Source organism: Pan paniscus, chromosome 14, assembly GCF_029289425.2.
Source record: "Pan paniscus chromosome 14, NHGRI_mPanPan1-v2.0_pri, whole genome shotgun sequence".
Lineage (NCBI taxonomy): Eukaryota > Metazoa > Chordata > Mammalia > Primates > Hominidae > Pan > Pan paniscus.
The window spans coordinates 22,944,177-22,964,992 of record NC_073263.2 but is presented as its reverse complement, the minus strand read 5'-3'; the positions used below and the strand labels follow the sequence as shown (position 1 = coordinate 22,964,992).

Sequence of the window (20,816 nt, the reverse complement as noted above, 5' to 3'; positions counted from 1 at the left end):
CCTGGTACATGGAAGGTTCTATTGATATTTGCTATTTTTCATCTCCTTCCCTTAGTTCCATGCTTTTTCCTGTTTGGAGGACAGCATGTTCTGTCCCTCCCTCAGGTGTGATACATGTGGCTTCCTTGCCAACTCCTCCATTCACTACCTCTGCTCATCTTTCATGCAACCCATGTGTGCTTCCATGCTCTGTTCTCCATGGCACTCACACACTGGTACCTGTTTAAGTATTTGTAATAATTTATCTGATACTTGTCTTCTCCATTAGACTGTAGGGCCAGGTCTGGGACCATGTCTAGTTGTCCATTTCTATATCTCTAGCACTCAATCAGTATTGCCTAACTAACAAGGTGCCTGTTGCTAAAGTGATGAGAATGATGTTAAGATGAGAAGAATTGAGTTTCTTTGGTTACACCTTTGCTCTCTATCTTAGCTACTAGTTTAGTTAGCCTAAGGGACCCAAATACACAGAAATCTCACAGAGCTGTAGCAGTCCAGTTGATTAAAAGTTTCTTGCTTCATTCAAGCAGAGGAGGGATAGATGTTCGTGGAACAATTCTTAGAAGTTTGTAATTATTGTTGGTTACCATGGACAAGCAGTGGAAATAGATGATAAAATCTCTTTTTCTTTATTATAAAGTTGGAATTAATTGTACACTTTGTATAGGTACTCCAAAACTTTTTAAAAATTAAAAATTTAAAAAATCAGGTTTTTAAATCTAGAATCTCTGAACATGATAGCCTGTGCAAAAAGCTCACTGGTAGCTTATCAAATGACGTTATGCAGCTATAATGTAATTTGCGCATATGAAGTCCATAATTCTTTCTTTGCTTTCTTTCTGAACCAACACTCCTGACTCTTACGTACTTCAATTTAGTTTGCACTGAAGTATAGCTTTAAATCTTAGATGTGTATTCTGCTATGTTTGGAGTTTTGTTTCTGGGTTTTCTTTTACATAAGGATCTGTAAAGATTCTACAGACAGCAGTATCTTAAGATACAGAATAATTTCTGTAGCCATCATATGAAAACTGTGACAATTCTGACCTCTTCTAAGAATGGATTTAATTGTATTCTAGCACAACAACTTCTCTGGGGATATTCAGGTAGGATAACTGAATGTTGTGTTCATTTGAAGCCTGATGTTTTTGTTCATTTGGCTCTTTGAATTCTGTTTTTGCATTTACCTAAGTAGCTAGAAATTATGTCAACAATTTTTTTTCTGGTGGTAATAACTATAATATTAAAGGAGAGAGGAAACCATACTAATACAGATTTTTATTATTACAAATACCACGGTAAAACCATATTCAAATGACTTGGAAACATTCACTTCATAGAACATTTAGTCTCTAATCAAAGAATGGTGTGGGAATCTGTATTTTAAGCTGTGGTATTTAATGGGAAGTTTGATAGTGAATGCACCTCTATTATACGATGCACACAAATATTCCGATTAAAAAGCATAGAGGGGGCCAGGCTCGGTGGCTCACGCCTGTAATCCCAGCATTTTGGGAGGCAGAGGCAGGTGGGTCACGAGGTCAGGAGTTCAAGACCAGCTTGGCCAAGATGGTAAAACCTCGTCTCTACTAAAAATACAAAAAATTAGCCAGGCGTGGTGGCAGGCACCTTTAATCCCAGCTACTTGGGAGGCTGAGGCAGAAAACTGCTTGAACCCGGGCGGCAGAGGTTGCAGTGAACTGAGACCACGCCACTGCGCTCCAGCCTGGGCGACAGAGCGGGACTCTGTCTCAAAACACACAAAAACAAAAACAAACAAAAAGAACAGAGAGGGAAGTAGATTCTGGGATCTGTGACTGTGAAGTTAGGCGACCACAGCCTTTCTGTTTTGGAGTCTGGCTCAGTGTGCTACGGTTGGTGACGGCAGGGACCCCCTTGTCCTGGGTGTGCAGAGGAAGGGAAGGTGGCCAGCCTAGCTCTCATTGGGGACAGTCAGCCGATTGTTCTTACAGTGCCTCGTGTGTCATTTTACTGACTGCCTTTTTTTTTAATAAATAAAAAATTTTTGACTCAACTAGTGGTCCTATTTTCCCCAAGTTCATGTTCCATTTGGAAACTTATAGGATATAAGATTTGCCTTATAGAAATCATTTTTATGATAAATGTTATTATTTGAAGCAGGTGATACACTAAAATTAGTTTAGAAACCAAGTCATTATTATAGTGATAATTCATATAAAAATTTTTGGGTTTCTAGCTTATATTAAAAGTGGTTTATCATTCACAGTTCTTACTACTGTATTTTTCTTAAAGCTTTGTCAATGTATCTTACATGTTTTAAGGTGGTATCAAATCAAAGAGGAAAACAAAATCTTGATATAAGTAGAGTGCATAATTAACACATGCCCTGGTACTGTCTGGTTACATCAGCGATTCTCTAAGACGAAAGCTAAGAAGTCAGAGTGTCAGTGGTGATTTTTTAGGAAGAAATGTGGTCACTGGGGCTAATGTTGAACCACCCTGGCTTGCTGGACTTTTATGCTGGGCCCTGGGACCTGCAGTGCCACTGCTAGGCTGGAGGTGGAGGGAGTCTGACCTGGCAGGAAGGCTGCCCTTTCTTTCCTTCCTTTTTTAGTTTGGTTGTTTCATTTCTTTTTTTCTATTCTCTCTTCATTTCTTTGAAGATCGACTGATCTACAGTACACCATTTAATTGAACCTTGACTGTACATTTACAAAGAGATTTGCATCTCTATGCGCAGTAGGGCATTGTTAGAACTCATCAGCTACGCAAGCTGCCAGTGCCTCTTTCTGTACAAGAGAAAAGTATAAAAAACTGTCACTGTGCTTACAGCTTTGGATGGATTGTTATTGTAGCCAGCTGGAGACTGGAGGAGTCTGGTTGAATGTAGTAAACTCTCAGTTAATTAAAGCATTCAGGACTGAGATTTCTTGGTTAAGTAAATTTTTAAGTAGACTATATATAATATTTCCATCTGTGCTGGAATTCATTCTCAAGGTTAGCACTGAACATAAATGTAAACAATAAAAAATAGTGCAGTCTTTGAGTACTGATTCATTATGTTGATGTTATTATTTTGAACAAATGAGGGATTGAACTGATAATAGTGAAGCAAAAGCTACTCTTGGAAGAGTTCCTTCTAAGTTAAATTTGGTAATTGTTTAAACCTTTCTGCCTCTTGGAATAATATCAGTACTGTAGCTAACCTCTGAGACAGTGCTGATAATTTTTAAGGCTACAAAAACCATTTCATTTATTAAACTGCTACAAAAATTATTTTGCTGATCCTATTAGAGGTGCTTTACAATTTCTGTGGCTTTCTAACCCAGGACATGGAGACTTGTTTCTGTGTTAACATTTATAACTAAAAAGCTGAATGTCTTAAATACAATGGATAGAATTCAGGACCTCAGATTGAACTGACTTAATTTACGTATACTGGTGTCTTACTACATTTTCTCTCTCCTTTATTTTCTTTCATGTTTTTTTCCATTGAGCATGACCGATGTGTTAGTTGCATGCTATATGTAGTGTGTGTGTGTGTGTTTTGTTGGCATTTAATTTATACATTAAATGAGATAATTTTCCTGAAGGTAGGTATATGTTTTATAAATTGCCAAATTTCATGCAAGGATATTGGGTAAGATTATCTATGGAATGCATGTCGTGGCAATTATTAACATAGAGCACAAAGTGGTGTATATTTAATTTTTTGTTTTCTGAGTGTTTTGAATTTTAATTTCTAACCCTTTTTTTGTATCTCTAGTATTATATCCTTGTCTTATGATTTGGATATTCCATTATAGTTAAATCTGATTCGGTGAGAATTTTTAAAGAACAATGTTGTAAAATTATATTTCAATAAGACTTACAGACAGGCTATACTAGTCAAGCTGCTGACAAGATTTTGTAATTTCTTAAATATTGCTGCTTGCATTATCGTAAATCACACAATGTAGAAACTGAAAAATATTCTGAATTTGGGTATTGACACCTTCCTAAAGTTGCAAAAGTGTGCCCTTGCTTATTAAATTTCTATGGCAGTAATTTTTAAATGTCTTATTGTTACATGAAAGGCAATTTCTTGGTAGAAGATAAAGTCATCTTTTTTATACGTAGGCCTCTGAAATAAGGGTATGCTTTCTTGGATAAAAAAGTAACAATATGCAAAAGTTTCCAGAGCCTGAGGCGGGATTCCTCTTATAATATTTTCCAAACTTGCTCTTTTTATTTATTTATTTTTTTGAGACGGAGCCTTGCTCTGTCGCCCAGGCTGGAGTGCAGTGGCGCAATCTCGGCTCACTGCAACCTCCGCCTTCCGGGTTCAAGCAGTTCTCTGCCTCAGCCTCCTAAGTAGCTGGGACTACAGGTGCCTGCCACCACGCCCGGCTAATTTTTGTATTTTTAGCAGAGATGGGGTTTCACCATCTTGGCCAGGCTGGTCTTGAACTCCTGACCTCGTGTTCCACCCGCTTTGGCGCCCCAAAGTGGTGGGATTACAGATGTGAGCCACTGTGCCTTGCCACTCTTTCAAGAGTCTAGAAGTCATATGTACATAGGGAGAATATTGAATGTTAGTGTCTATACAAGATCGAATTTGAGATGTTTTTTATTTCTCTGGGAAAAATATACCTATAGATGTATGGTGTTATTTTTTTTCATTTTGTTCCTACTGATATTATAAATGTTATACTCTGAAATACTAAATTCACTTAGAAAGAAACTGTTAATTTCTAGGCCAGTGGTTAAAATCAGTAAAAACTGCCCCATTCAACCCAAGGAAATATCTTCTGAGTGTTTTAGTTTATCAGACATCCAAAAGTGGAGCTGCTCTGCTGCCTTCACAGCACTGCCCCACGTGCTCCCTTTGTTGCCTCCAAAGTATTTCTGCAAAAATCCCAGGGCTCTGAAGAGCACACTTTAATAATAAGTAGCTAGATAAAGGGTACTTTGAAAAAGTTGTAAATATGCTCTGTATTTGGGCATAAATATAGAGCAGTCTTTAGATCTAGAATCTCATCCCCATTATTTTTCCAAATGAGAGAATTCAAGTCCCAGAAAGATGAAATGGTACTTAAATTAGACATCTGTTTAGTTGTTGAAAGGAAACCATGTAAGTCTCATTGCTGCCTCAGCTTCAGAAAGCGCTGGTCAGCTGCAACTGAGACTCCAGTCTCTGTGCGCTGACTTCATGACCTTCTCTGTAGGTCATGCAGCTGTGTGGCTCCTGGAAACTTGAAGTTAACACAAAACATCCTTCATACAGGTTGGGTGTCCCTAACCCAAAAATCTGAAACCCCAAATGTTCCAAAATCTGAAACAAGTATCTACATGACACTCAAAAGAAATGCTCATTGGAGCATTTTGGATTTCAGATTTTTTGGATTTGGAATGCTCAACTGGTAAGTACAATGTAAATATTCCAAAGTCCAAAAGAGTCCGAAATGCAAAACACTTCTGGTCACAAGCATTCAGATAAGGGATACTCAGCCTTTATTGGGGTTGTGTATCAATTTTTACCTTTAAATAAAAAGATTCTTATATAAATTTTATCTGCATTTTTCCTTGGTGTTTTTATTTGTGGGCAAATAAGCGCTAAACATTGTTTTCCATGTTGATTTCATTTGCAGAACATTATAGGATACTTTAAAAAACATATTTAAATGCATTTTGTATATTTATTTCAAATAAGCATTTTCCAGGCAGAATTATTTTTGTCACAGGTTATTGTAAATATGGATTTATATATAGATTTTCTATCACTATTATTTAAAAATTATTTTAGCCCAGTTTTGCTGAATTTTTACATGTACTTCCAACTCTTAGAAAATTTTCCAGTACTGGCCGGGCGTGGTGGCTCATGCCTGTAATCCCAGCACTTTGGGAGGCCAAGGCGGGTGGGTCACGAGGTCAGGAGATTGAGACCATCCTGGCTAACATGGTGAAACCCCGTCTCTACTAAAAACACAAAAAAATTAACTGGGTGTGGTGGCAGGCCCTTGTAGTCCCAGCTACTCGGGAGGCTGAGGCAGGAGAATGGCATGAACCCGGGAGGCGGAGCTTGCAGTGAGCTGAGATTGTGCTACTGCACTCCAGCCTGGGCGACAGAGCAAGACTCCATCAAAAAAAAAAAAAAAAAAAAAAAAAGAACCTTCCAGTACTGTGTTATTTGTGAGAATAGAAAGCTGTTGTAGTAGAATTATATGTATTTATGACATTTCTGTGTATGATTTACAGGAAGACCATGTACTCAGCTGCAGCTTCTAAATCCAGAACGATTTGCACGTCTTATCAAGGAAGTAATGAATACATTCTGGCCTGGCAGAGAATTGATTGTTCAATGGTATCCATTTGATGAAAACAGAAATCACCCATCTGTTTCATGGCTTAAGATGGTTTGGAAAAATCTTTATATACATTTTTCAGAGGATTTGACTTTATTTGATGAGATGCCACTTATCCCCAGAACTATACTAGAGGAAGGTCAGACATGTGTGGAACTCATTAGACTCAGGATTCCATCGTTAGTCATTTTAGACGATGAATCTGAAGCACAGCTTCCAGAATTTTTAGCAGACATTGTACAAAAACTTGGAGGGTTTGTCCTTAAAAAATTAGATGCATCTATACAACATCCGCTTATTAAAAAATATATTCATTCACCATTACCAAGTGCTGTTTTGCAGATAATGGAGAAGATGCCATTGCAGAAATTGTGTAATGAAATAACTTCGCTACTTCCAACACACAAAGATGCCCTGAGGAAGTTCTTGGCTAGTTTAACCGATAGCAGTGAGAAAGAGAAAAGAATTATTCAAGAATTGGCAATATTCAAACGCATTAACCATTCTTCTGATCAGGGAATTTCCTCTTATACAAAATTGAAAGGTTGTAAAGTCTTACACCATACTGCCAAACTCCCAGCAGATCTGCGACTTTCTATTTCAGTAATAGACAGTAGTGATGAAGCTACTATTCGTCTGGCAAACATGTTGAAAATAGAACAGTTAAAGACCACTAGCTGCTTAAAGCTTGTTTTAAAAGATATTGAAAATGCATTTTATTCACATGAAGAGGTAACACAGCTTATGTTATGGGTCCTTGAGAATCTATCTTCTCTTAAAAATGAGAATCCAAATGTGCTTGAGTGGTTAACACCATTAAAATTCATCCAGATATCACAGGAACAGATGGTATCAGCTGGTGAACTCTTTGACCCTGATATAGAAGTACTAAAGGATCTCTTTTGTAATGAAGAAGGAACCTATTTCCCACCCTCAGTTTTTACCTCACCAGATATTCTTCACTCCTTAAGACAGATTGGTTTAAAAAACGAAGCCAGTCTCAAAGAAAAGGATGTTGTGGAAGTGGCAAAAAAAATTGAAGCCTTACAGGTCGGTGCTTGTCCTGATCAAGATGTTCTTCAGAAGAAAGCCAAAACCCTCTTACTGGTTTTAAATAAGAATCACACACTGTTGCAATCATCTGAAGGAAAGATGACATTGAAGAAAATAAAATGGGTTCCAGCCTGCAAGGAAAGGCCTCCAAATTATCCAGGCTCTTTGGTCTGGAAAGGAGATCTCTGTAATCTCTGTGCACCACCAGATATGTGTGATGTAGGCCATGCAATTCTCATTGGCTCCTCACTTCCTCTTGTTGAAAGTATCCATGTAAACCTGGAAAAAGCATTAGGGATCTTCACAAAACCTAGCCTTAGTGCTGTCTTAAAACACTTTAAAATTGTTGTTGATTGGTATTCTTCAAAAACCTTTAGTGATGAAGACTACTATCAATTCCAGCATATTTTGCTTGAAATTTACGGATTCATGCATGATCATCTAAATGAAGGGAAAGATTCTTTTAGAGCCTTAAAATTTCCATGGGTTTGGACTGGCAAAAAGTTTTGTCCACTTGCCCAGGCTGTGATTAAACCATTCCATGATCTTGACCTTCAGCCTTATTTGCATAATGTACCTAAAACCATGGCAAAATTCCACCAACTATTTAAGGTCTGTGGTTCAATAGAGGAGTTGACATCAGATCATATTTCCATGGTTATTCAGAAGATATATCTCAAAAGTGACCAAGATCTCAGTGAACAAGAAAGCAAACAAAATCTTCATCTTATGTTGAATATTATCAGATGGCTATATAGCAATCAGATTCCAGCAAGCCCCAACACACCAGTTCCTATACATCATAGCAAAAATCCTTCTAAACTTATCATGAAGCCAATTCACGAATGCTGTTATTGTGACATTAAAGTTGATGACCTTAATGACTTACTTGAAGATTCTGTGGAACCAATCATTTTGGTGCATGAGGACATACCCATGAAAACTGCAGAATGGCTAAAAGTTCCATGCCTTAGTACAAGACTGATAAATCCTGAAAACATGGGATTTGAGCAGTCAGGACAAAGAGAGCCACTTACTGTAAGAATTAAAAATATTCTGGAAGAATACCCTTCAGTGTCAGATATTTTTAAAGAACTACTTCAAAACGCTGATGATGCAAATGCAACAGAATGCAGTTTCTTGATTGATATGAGAAGAAATATGGACATAAGAGAGAATCTCCTAGACCCAGGGATGGCAGCTTGTCATGGACCTGCTTTGTGGTCATTCAACAATTCTCAATTCTCAGATTCAGATTTTGTGAACATAACTAGGTTAGGAGAATCTTTAAAAAGGGGAGAAGTTGACAAAGTTGGAAAATTTGGTCTTGGATTTAATTCTGTGTACCATATCACTGACATTCCCATCATTATGAGTCGGGAATTCATGATAATGTTCGATCCAAACATAAATCATATCAGTAAACACATTAAAGACAAATCCAATCCTGGGATCAAAATTAATTGGAGTAAACAACAGAAAAGACTTAGAAAATTTCCTAATCAGTTCAAACCATTTATAGATGTATTTGGCTGTCAGTTACCTTTGACTGTAGAAGCACCTTACAGCTATAATGGAACTCTTTTCCGACTGTCCTTTAGAACTCAACAGGAAGCAAAAGTGAGTGAAGTTAGTAGTACCTGCTACAATACAGCAGATATTTATTCTCTTGTGGATGAATTTAGTCTCTGTGGACACAGGCTTATCATTTTCACTCAGAGTGTAAAGTCAATGTATTTGAAGTACTTGAAAATTGAGGAAACCAACCCCAGTTTAGCACAAGATACAGTAATAATTAAAAAAAAATCCTGCTCTTCCAAAGCATTGAACACACCTGTCTTAAGTGTTTTAAAAGAGGCTGCTAAGCTCATGAAGACTTGCAGCAGCAGTAATAAAAAGCTTCCCAGTGATGAACCAAAGTCATCTTGCATTCTTCAGATCACAGTGGAAGAATTTCACCATGTGTTCAGAAGGATTGCTGATTTACAGTCGCCACTTTTTAGAGGTCCAGATGATGACCCAGCTGCTCTCTTTGAAATGGCTAAGTCTGGCCAATCAAAAAAGCCATCAGATGAGTTGTCACAGAAAACGGTAGAGTGTACCACGTGGCTTCTGTGTACTTGCATGGACACAGGAGAGGCTCTGAAGTTTTCCCTGAGTGAGAGTGGAAGAAGACTAGGACTGGTTCCATGTGGGGCAGTAGGAGTTCAGCTGTCAGAAATCCAGGACCAGAAGTGGACAGTGAAACCACACATTGGAGAGGTGTTTTGCTATTTACCTTTAAGAATAAAAACAGGCTTGCCAGTTCATATCAATGGGTGCTTTGCTGTTACATCAAATAGGAAAGAAATCTGGAAAACAGATACAAAAGGACGATGGAATACCACGTTCATGAGACATGTTATTGTGAAAGCTTACTTACAGGCACTGAGTGTCTTACGGGACCTGGCCACTAGTGGGGAGCTAATGGATTATACTTACTATGCAGTATGGCCCGATCCTGATTTAGTTCATGATGATTTTTCTGTAATTTGCCAAGGATTTTATGAAGATATAGCTCATGGAAAAGGGAAAGAACTGACCAAAGTCTTCTCTGATGGATCTACTTGGGTTTCCATGAAGAACGTAAGATTTCTAGATGACTCTATACTTAAAAGAAGAGATGTTGGTTCAGCAGCCTTCAAGATATTTTTGAAATACCTCAAGAAGACTGGGTCCAAAAACCTCTGTGCTGTTGAACTTCCTTCTTCTGTAAAATTAGGATTTGAAGAAGCTGGCTGCAAACAGATACTACTTGAAAACACATTTTCAGAGAAACAGTTTTTTTCTGAAGTGTTTTTTCCAAATATTCAAGAAATTGAAGCAGAACTTAGAGATCCTTTAATGATCTTTGTTCTAAATGAAAAAGTTGATGAGTTCTCGGGAATTCTTCGTGTTACTCCATGTATTCCTTGTTCCTTGGAGGGGCATCCTTTGGTTTTGCCATCAAGATTGATCCACCCCGAAGGACGAGTTGCAAAGTTATTTGATATTAAAGATGGAAGATTCCCTTATGGTTCTACTCAGGATTATCTCAATCCTATTATTTTGATTAAACTAGTTCAGTTAGGTATGGCAAAAGATGATATTTTATGGGATGATATGCTAGAACGTGCAGTGTCAGTAGCTGAAATTAATAAAAGTGATCATGTTGCTGCATGCCTAAGAAGTAGTATCTTATTGAGTCTTATTGATGAGAAACTAAAAATAAGGGATCCTAGAGCAAAGGATTTTGCTGCAAAATATCAAACAATCCCCTTCCTTCCATTTCTGACAAAACCAGCAGGTTTTTCTTTGGACTGGAAAGGCAACAGTTTTAAGCCTGAAACCATGTTTGCAGCAACTGACCTTTATACAGCTGAACATCAAGATATAGTTTGTCTTTTGCAACCAATTCTAAATGAAAATTCCCATTCTTTTAGAGGTTGTGGTTCAGTGTCATTGGCTGTTAAAGAGTTTTTGGGATTACTCAAGAAGCCAACAGTTGATCTGGTTATAAACCAATTGAAAGAAGTAGCAAAATCAGTTGATGATGGAATTACACTGTACCAGGAGAATATCACCAATGCTTGCTACAAATACCTTCATGAAGCCTTGATGCAAAATGAAATCACTAAGATGTCAATTATTGATAAGTTAAAACCCTTTAGCTTCATTCTAGTTGAGAATGCATATGTTGACTCAGAAAAGGTTTCTTTTCATTTAAATTTTGAGGCGGCACCATACCTTTATCAGTTGCCTAATAAATATAAAAATAATTTCCGTGAACTTTTTGAAACCGTGGGTGTGAGGCAGTCATTCACTGTTGAAGATTTTGCTCTTGTTTTGGAATCTATTGATCAAGAAAGAGGAACAAAGCAAATAACAGAAGAGAATTTTCAGCTTTGCCGACGAATAATCAGTGAAGGAATATGGAGTCTTATTAGAGAAAAGAAACAAGAATTTTGTGAGAAAAATTATGGCAAGATATTATTGCCAGATACTAATCTTATGCTTCTCCCTGCTAAATCGTTATGCTACAATGATTGCCCTTGGATAAAAGTAAAGGATACCACTGTAAAATATTGTCATGCTGACATACCCAGGGAAGTAGCAGTAAAACTAGGAGCAGTCCCAAAGCGACACAAAGCCTTAGAAAGATATGCATCCAATGTCTGTTTTACAACACTTGGCACAGAATTTGGGCAGAAAGAAAAATTGACCAGCAGAATTAAGAGCATCCTTAATGCATATCCTTCTGAAAAGGAAATGTTGAAAGAGCTTCTTCAAAATGCTGATGATGCAAAGGCGACAGAAATCTGTTTTGTGTTTGATCCTAGACAGCATCCAGTTGATAGAATATTTGATGATAAGTGGGCCCCACTGCAAGGGCCAGCACTTTGTGTGTACAACAACCAGCCATTTACAGAAGATGATGTTAGAGGAATTCAGAATCTTGGAAAAGGCACGAAAGAGGGAAATCCTTATAAAACTGGACAGTATGGAATAGGATTCAATTCTGTGTATCATATCACAGACTGCCCATCTTTTATTTCTGGCAATGACATCCTGTGTATTTTTGATCCTCATGCCAGATATGCACCAGGGGCCACATCCATTAGTCCCGGACGCATGTTTAGAGATTTGGATGCAGATTTTAGGACACAGTTCTCAGATGTTCTGGATCTTTATCTGGGAACCCATTTTAAACTGGATAATTGCACAATGTTCAGATTTCCTCTTCGTAATGCAGAAATGGCAAAAGTTTCGGAAATTTCATCTGTTCCAGCATCAGACAGAATGGTCCAGAATCTTTTGGACAAACTGCGCTCAGATGGGGCAGAACTTCTCATGTTTCTTAATCACATGGAAAAAATTTCTATTTGTGAAATAGATAAGAGTACTGGAGCTCTAAATGTGCTGTATTCAGTAAAGGGCAAAATCACAGATGGAGACAGATTGAAAAGGAAACAATTTCATGCATCTGTAATTGATAGTGTTACTAAAAAGAGGCAGCTCCAAGACATACCAGTTCAACAAATAACCTATACTATGGATACTGAGGACTCTGAAGGAAATCTTACTACGTGGCTAATTTGTAATAGATCAGGCTTTTCAAGTATGGAGAAAGTATCTAAGAGTGTCATATCAGCTCACAAGAACCAAGATATTACTCTTTTCCCACGTGGTGGAGTAGCTGCCTGCATTACTCACAACTATAAAAAACCCCATAGGGCCTTCTGTTTTTTGCCTCTTTCTTTGGAGACTGGGCTGCCATTTCATGTGAATGGCCACTTTGCACTGGATTCAGCCAGAAGGAACCTGTGGCGTGATGATAATGGAGTTGGTGTTCGAAGTGACTGGAATAACAGTTTAATGACAGCATTAATAGCTCCTGCATATGTTGAATTGCTAATACAGTTAAAAAAACGGTATTTCCCTGGTTCTGATCCAACATTATCAGTGTTACAGAACACCCCTATTCATGTTGTAAAGGACACTTTAAAGAAGTTTTTATCGTTTTTCCCAGTTAACCGTCTTGATCTACAGCCAGATTTATATTGTCTAGTGAAAGCACTTTACAATTGCATTCACGAAGACATGAAACGTCTTTTACCTGTTGTGCGGGCTCCAAATATTGATGGCTCTGACTTGCACTCTGCAGTTATAATTACTTGGATCAATATGTCTACTTCAAATAAAACTAGACCATTTTTTGACAATTTACTACAGGATGAATTACAACACCTTAAAAATGCAGATTATAATATCACCACACGCAAAACAGTAGCAGAGAATGTCTATAGGCTGAAACATCTCCTTTTAGAAATTGGTTTCAACTTGGTTTATAACTGTGATGAAACTGCTAATCTTTACCACTGTCTTATAGATGCAGATATTCCTGTTAGTTATGTGACCCCTGCTGATATCAGATCTTTTTTAATGACATTTTCCTCTCCTGACACCAATTGCCATATTGGGAAGCTGCCTTGTCGTCTGCAGCAGACTAATCTAAAACTTTTTCATAGTTTAAAACTTTTAGTTGATTATTGTTTTAAAGATGCAGAAGAAAATGAGATTGAAGTTGAGGGATTGCCCCTTCTCATCACACTGGACAGTGTTTTGCAAACTTTTGATGCAAAACGACCCAAGTTTCTAACAACATATCATGAATTGATTCCATCCCGCAAAGACTTGTTTATGAATACATTATATTTGAAATATAGTAATATTTTATTGAACTGTAAAGTTGCAAAAGTGTTTGACATTTCAAGCTTTGCTGATTTGTTATCCTCTGTGTTGCCTCGAGAATATAAGACCAAAAGTTGCACAAAGTGGAAAGACAATTTTGCAAGTGAGTCTTGGCTTAAGAATGCATGGCATTTTATTAGTGAATCTGTAAGTGTGAAAGAAGATCAGGAAGAAACAAAACCAACATTTGACATTGTTGTTGATACTCTAAAAGACTGGGCATTGCTTCCAGGAACAAAGTTTACTGTTTCAGCCAACCAGCTTGTGGTTCCTGAAGGAGATGTTCTGCTTCCTCTCAGCCTTATGCACATTGCAGTTTTTCCAAATGCCCAGAGTGATAAAGTTTTTCATGCTCTAATGAAAGCTGGCTGTATTCAGCTTGCTTTGAACAAAATTTGTTCCAAAGACAGTGCATTTGTTCCTCTGTTGTCATGTCACACAGCAAATATAGAGAGCCCCACAAGCATCTTGAAGGCTCTACATTATATGGTCCAAACTTCAACATTTAGAGCAGAAAAATTAGTAGAAAATGATTTTGAGGCACTTTTGATGTATTTCAACTGCAATTTGAATCATTTGATGTCCCAAGATGATATAAAAATTCTAAAGTCACTTCCGTGCTATAAATCCATCAGTGGCCGCTATGTGAGCATTGGAAAATTTGGAACATGCTACGTACTTACAAAAAGTATCCCTTCAGCTGAAGTGGAGAAATGGACACAATCATCATCATCTGCATTTCTTGAAGAAAAAATACACTTAAAAGAACTATATGAGGTGATTGGTTGTGTACCTGTAGATGATCTTGAGGTATATTTGAAACACCTCTTACCAAAAATTGAAAATCTCTCTTATGATGCAAAATTAGAGCACTTGATCTACCTTAAGAATAGATTATCAAGTGCTGAGGAATTATCAGAGATTAAGGAACAACTTTTTGAAAAACTGGAAAGTTTATTGATAATCCATGATGCTAACAGTAGACTAAAGCAAGCAAAGCATTTCTATGATAGAACTGTGAGAGTTTTTGAAGTTATGCTTCCTGAAAAATTGTTTATTCCTAATGATTTTTTTAAGAAATTGGAACAACTTATAAAACCCAAAAATCATGTTACATTTATGACATCCTGGGTGGAATTCTTAAGAAATATTGGACTAAAATACATACTTTCTCAGCAGCAGTTGTTACAGTTTGCTAAGGAAATCAGTGTGAGGGCTAATACAGAAAACTGGTCCAAAGAAACATTGCAAAATACAGTTGATATCCTTCTGCATCATATATTCCAAGAACGAATGGATTTGTTATCTGGAAATTTTCTGAAAGAACTATCTTTAATACCATTCTTATGTCCTGAGCGGGCCCCCGCAGAATTCATTAGATTTCATCCTCAATATCAAGAGGTAAATGGAACACTTCCTCTTATAAAGTTCAACGGAGCACAGGTAAATCCAAAATTCAAGCAATGTGATGTACTCCAGCTGTTATGGACATCCTGCCCTATTCTTCCAGAGAAAGCTACACCCTTAAGCATTAAAGAACAAGAAGGTAGTGACCTTGGTCCACAAGAACAGCTTGAACAAGTTTTAAATATGCTTAATGTTAACCTGGATCCTCCTCTTGATAAGGTAATCAATAACTGCAGAAACATATGCAACATAACGACTTTGGATGAAGAAATGGTAAAAACTAGAGCAAAAGTCTTAAGGAGCATATATGAATTCCTCAGTGCAGAAAAAAGGGAATTTCGTTTTCAGTTGCGAGGGGTTGCTTTTGTGATGGTAGAAGATGGTTGGAAACTTCTGAAGCCTGAGGAGGTAGTCATAAACCTAGAATATGAATCTGATTTTAAACCTTACTTGTACAAGCTACCTTTAGAACTTGGCACATTTCACCAGTTGTTCAAACACTTAGGTACTGAAGATATTATTTCAACTAAGCAATATGTTGAAGTGTTGAGCCGCATATTTAAAAATTCTGAGGGCAAACAATTAGATCCTAATGAAATGCGTACAGTTAAGAGAGTAGTTTCTGGTCTGTTCAGGAGTCTACAGAATGATTCAGTCAAGGTGAGGAGTGATCTCGAGAATGTACGAGACCTTGCGCTTTACCTCCCAAGCCAGGATGGTAGATTGGTAAAGTCAAGCATCTTAGTGTTTGACGATGCGCCACATTATAAAAGTAGAATCCAGGGGAATATTGGTGTGCAAATGTTAGTTGATCTCAGCCAGTGCTACTTAGGGAAAGACCATGGATTTCACACTAAGTTGATAATGCTCTTTCCTCAAAAACTTAGACCTCGATTATTGAGCAGTATACTTGAAGAACAATTAGATGAAGAGACTCCCAAAGTTTGTCAGTTTGGAGCGTTGTGTTCTCTTCAAGGAAGATTGCAGTTACTCTTGTCTTCTGAACAGTTCATTACAGGACTGATTAGAATTATGAAGCATGAAAATGATAATGCTTTTCTGGCCAATGAAGAAAAAGCCATAAGACTTTGCAAAGCCCTAAGAGAAGGATTGAAAGTATCCTGCTTTGAAAAGCTTCAAACAACATTAAGAGTTAAAGGTTTTAATCCTATTCCCCACAGCAGAAGTGAAACTTTTGCTTTTTTGAAGCGATTTGGTAATGCAGTCATCTTGCTCTACATTCAACATTCAGACAGTAAAGACATTAATTTCCTGTTAGCATTGGCAATGACTCTTAAATCAGCAACTGACAATTTGATTTCTGACACTTCATATTTAATTGCTATGCTAGGATGCAATGATATTTACAGGATTGGTGAGAAACTTGACAGTTTAGGAGTGAAATATGACTCTTCGGAGCCATCAAAACTGGAACTTCCAATGCCTGGCACACCAATTCCTGCTGAAATTCATTACACTCTGCTTATGGACCCAATGAATGTTTTTTATCCGGGAGAGTATGTTGGGTACCTTGTTGATGCTGAAGGTGGTGATATCTATGGATCATACCAGCCAACATACACATATGCAATTATTGTACAAGAAGTTGAAAGAGAAGATGCTGACAATTCTAGTTTTCTAGGAAAGATATATCAGATAGATATTGGTTATAGTGAATATAAAATAGTTAGCTCTCTTGATCTGTATAAGTTTTCAAGACCTGAGGAAAGCTCTCAAAGCAGGGACAGTGCTCCTTCTACACCAACCAGCCCCACTGAGTTCCTCGCCCCTGGCCTGAGAAGCATTCCTCCTCTTTTCTCTGGTAGAGAGAGCCACAAGACTTCTTCCAAACATCAGTCCCCCAAAAAGCTTAAGGTTAATTCTTTACCAGAAATCTTAAAAGAAGTGACATCTGTGGTGGAGCAAGCATGGAAGCTTCCAGAATCGGAACGAAAAAAGATTATTAGGCGGTTGTATTTGAAATGGCATCCTGACAAAAATCCAGAGAACCATGACATTGCCAATGAAGTTTTTAAACATTTGCAGAATGAAATCAACAGATTAGAAAAACAGGCTTTTCTAGATCAAAATGCAGACAGGGCCTCCAGACGAACATTTTCAACCTCAGCATCCCGATTTCAGTCAGACAAATACTCATTTCAGAGATTCTATACTTCATGGAATCAAGAAGCAACGAGCCATAAATCTGAAAGACAGCAACAGAACAAAGAAAAATGCCCCCCTTCAGCCGGACAGACTTACTCTCAAAGGTTCTTTGTTCCTCCCACTTTCAAGTCGGTTGGCAATCCAGTGGAAGCACGCAGATGGCTAAGACAAGCCAGAGCAAACTTCTCAGCTGCCAGGAATGACCTTCATAAAAATGCCAATGAGTGGGTGTGCTTTAAATGTTACCTTTCTACCAAGTTAGCTTTGATTGCAGCTGACTATGCTGTGAGGGGAAAGTCTGATAAAGATGTAAAACCAACTGCACTTGCTCAGAAAATAGAGGAATATAGTCAGCAACTTGAAGGACTGACAAATGATGTTCACACATTGGAAGCTTATGGTGTAGACAGTTTAAAAACAAGATACCCTGATTTGCTTCCCTTTCCTCAGATCCCAAATGACAGGTTCACTTCTGAGGTTGCTATGAGGGTGATGGAATGTACTGCCTGTATCATAATAAAACTTGAAAATTTTATACAACAAAAAGTGTGAAGATATTTAACGAAGAAAAGGTAGATCTTGAATGTGTTGTAGCACGAATAAATTGCTGTACTTCATTAAGCTTCATTGCCAATTAGCTAGGAATTGTTAAGCACATTGCAGATTGTTCTTGGAGAATTCTGGAGTTGTTATGAACATGAATACCAACGGAAAACCTTAACTGAATCTAAAAGAAAACTATTTTGAAGATGGTGGTGAGCTGCAAAATAGCTGGATGGATTTGAATGATTGGGATGATACGTCATTGAACTGCACTTTATATAACCAAAGCTTAGCAGTTTGTTAGATAAGAGTCTATGTATGTCTCTGGTTAGGATGAAGTTAATTTTATGTTTTTAACATGGTATTTTTGAAGGAGCTAATGAAACACTGGACATATCATTGGTTTAAACATAAGGGGAATTAAGTCTTTGTAGTTTGTCATTTTTTTAAGTGGATCCTCTTGGATGCGTTATTTTCTTATCAGCTGGCTCTGATCATGAATTTGTTGTAATTTTATGTTGTACTCAGTGCATTTAAGAAATGGTAGAGTATTTTAATCCTATTACTTGACTAAGAGTGTGAAGGTAGTACTTTTTAGAGTGCACTGAGTGCACTTTACATCTTTATTTAAATTTTTTTTTTTTAACATCTTATGTTTACAGGCTTCCTGTTTGATGAAGATAGCAACGGAAAACTCAAAATGGTGGCAGTTCTTATTACCAGATGTTAGTATTGTTTCTGGAAACTGCTTGCCAAGACAACATTTATTAACTGTTAGAACACTTGCTTTATGTTTGTGTGTACATATTTTCCACAAATGTTATAATTTATATAGTGTGGTTGAACAGGATGCAATCTTTTGTTGTCTAAAGGTGCTGCAGTTCAAAAAAAAAAAAACCTTTCAATATGGCATGTAGTGGAGTTTTTTTAACTTTAAAAACATCAAAAATTGTTAAAATCATTGTGTTATCTAGTAGTTTATAATTATCGGCTTATATTTCCCCATGAATGATCAGAACTGACATTTAATTCATGTTTGTCTCGCCATGCTTCTTTACTTTAACATATTTCTTTTGCAGAATGTAAAAGGGTAATGATAATTAGTTTATATAAGTGTACTGGCTGTAAATGATGCTAAATATACTTTATGCAATTAAGGGCTTACAGAACATGTTGAAACTTTTTTTACTTTTATTGGGAATAAGGAATGTTTGCACCTCCACATTTTATTGCTTCTGGATGTGAAATCATGTAATTATTTCTGCTGTTATATAAAGTGCCATACTTTTAATAAAGGAAAATGTACATATGAAATCATCGTAATGGGTGTTTCCTGAGAAATAGTTCATTGGAAATCAAACTTAACATCTTAATATTAAGTTTTAATGTGTGTGTATGTGTGTATTTATTGGAAATATTAGGAAAATATTTTCCTGTATATTTTCATGCTGGAATTACAGATTTTTAGGATTAATAGAATATAAAGTGCTTGTTATATACTAGGTTTAGGTGCTCATTGATTTAGTTGAGTTTATGTCACCTTTTTAGGGAATCAGATTAGCTGATATATATGGTATATATGTGTTTGGAAACAGATACATTAAATATTTTTTTCCTCTAGGTAGAGCTGAATTGATATTTTCATTGCCTCAGGGACAGCTGCATGTCTGGGACTAATTCACACTTTATTACTGACAGATATGAGTTCTTCATCTTTATAGTTGAGGCACAAGTCTTCAGAGTTAGGCAGATGAGGGCTAAGAGTGCTCTCTGTTCTGGAGCTACCTGAATTCTGTGCCTTCAGCTTTATTTAAAGTACTTGCTACTTCGAAGCTTCAATTCAGCATTTAGATTTTATTGCTTTTGAATATTAAAATTTACACAGAAAACCTCATTTGGCCTTGATAGTTGATCTAGTTGGAGTTTTGTGTTTTTCCAGGCAAAAGAAACCCCTCATAATTTGATTTTAGAAAGTTAATACAATTATATATAACTTTTTAATGAAGTGCTCCCACCAGGGACAGGCTGTACCTGTAATCAAACGCATTAGTATTTCTGCAGTTAAGGCTATGAGGGTTCACAGTAAATTGAATACACAGACCTGATCAATAGCCTTATGTAATTTGAATCAGCTTTTGCCACCAATAGTTTACAGCAGACTTATTTGAAAATTTTCACTTTTTCAAGCTTTTTAGATACTGAAATTGAGGATAAGGAATTTTGGACCTGAACTATTTTGTTATTTTACGCTTCCTCCACCCACTTCCATAGTTTGCTTCTTTTAAAAAGAGAAAGGAAGCTGTCTACTGCTGTGTGGATCAGCTGCTCCTGAGTAGCATGCAGTCTAGGAAAGGGATGGAGCAGCTTCTGCACTCGTGAACAGGGTCTTTGCTGCAGAGGCTCCAGGGACAGGGACAGGGCATCCCCAGAGGGATGGCTCGATTGTTCATAGTCTCCGGGAGGAAACAAGTGAAAAACTTGCACCATACAATTCGTTAACGGAGCAGGGAGTGCCGAGAGCCCAAAAATGATTTGGGAAAAATCTTAAAATAGTATTTAACAGAATGAAGAGGAGTTGTTCACAGGTCTGAGTTGTTCACAGGTCTGATTTTGGGATGAGTAGGATTTATTTCTTTCATTGGTGCCAGTTGACATTTTTGGTAGTTTAAATGTTTTGTAGATCTCAAGGATGACATTTATAGTGCTGGTAGAAAATAGCATATAGAAGCATATTTGAAGTGGAATTTACTATGTGAAGAAGACTGCTAAAGCCAAGTAAGAGGCGATGTTTCAAATCGAAGGGGACACAAAGCTGCATCAGCAGACACAATCTGAAAACCATCGTGCACAAAATTCTGCTCTTTCAGAAGAGCTTCTACCCTCATTCCCTGTTTCCCATAGGAGCACAGACTGAAGTTTTTGGATGACCTAGTGGGGGTTGGCGGGGGGAACCCAACACACATGGCTTGACTCTTCTAATGTGAATTTGACTGCTTTCAGAGAAGGCATCTGTCCATCCTCCTCATGTAGCAGTTATAGAAGTTGGGAGAC

At 37.3% G+C, this 20,816-nt stretch overlaps 1 protein-coding gene across 6 annotated transcripts in view; it reads left to right on the top strand.

Annotated features, from left to right (window-relative positions):
* SACS (sacsin molecular chaperone) overlaps window positions 1–19,079 on the top strand; it is a 103,389-nt gene extending 84,310 nt beyond the window's left edge. For 3 of the 6 annotated variants that reach the window (XM_034936449.3, XM_034936450.3, XM_034936451.3), the window contains 2 exons: window positions 1,080–1,106; window positions 6,220–19,079. In XM_034936449.3, the coding sequence (XP_034792340.3) occupies window positions 1,080–1,106; window positions 6,220–17,774 (11,582 nt within the window). In that variant the 3' untranslated portion in view covers window positions 17,775–19,079. The remainder of the gene's footprint in view (window positions 1–1,079; window positions 1,107–6,219) is intronic. The other 3 variants (XM_034936452.3, XM_063595916.1, XM_055096541.2) reach the window with 1 other exon arrangement.
* The last annotated feature ends 1,737 nt before the right edge of the window (window positions 19,080–20,816 follow it).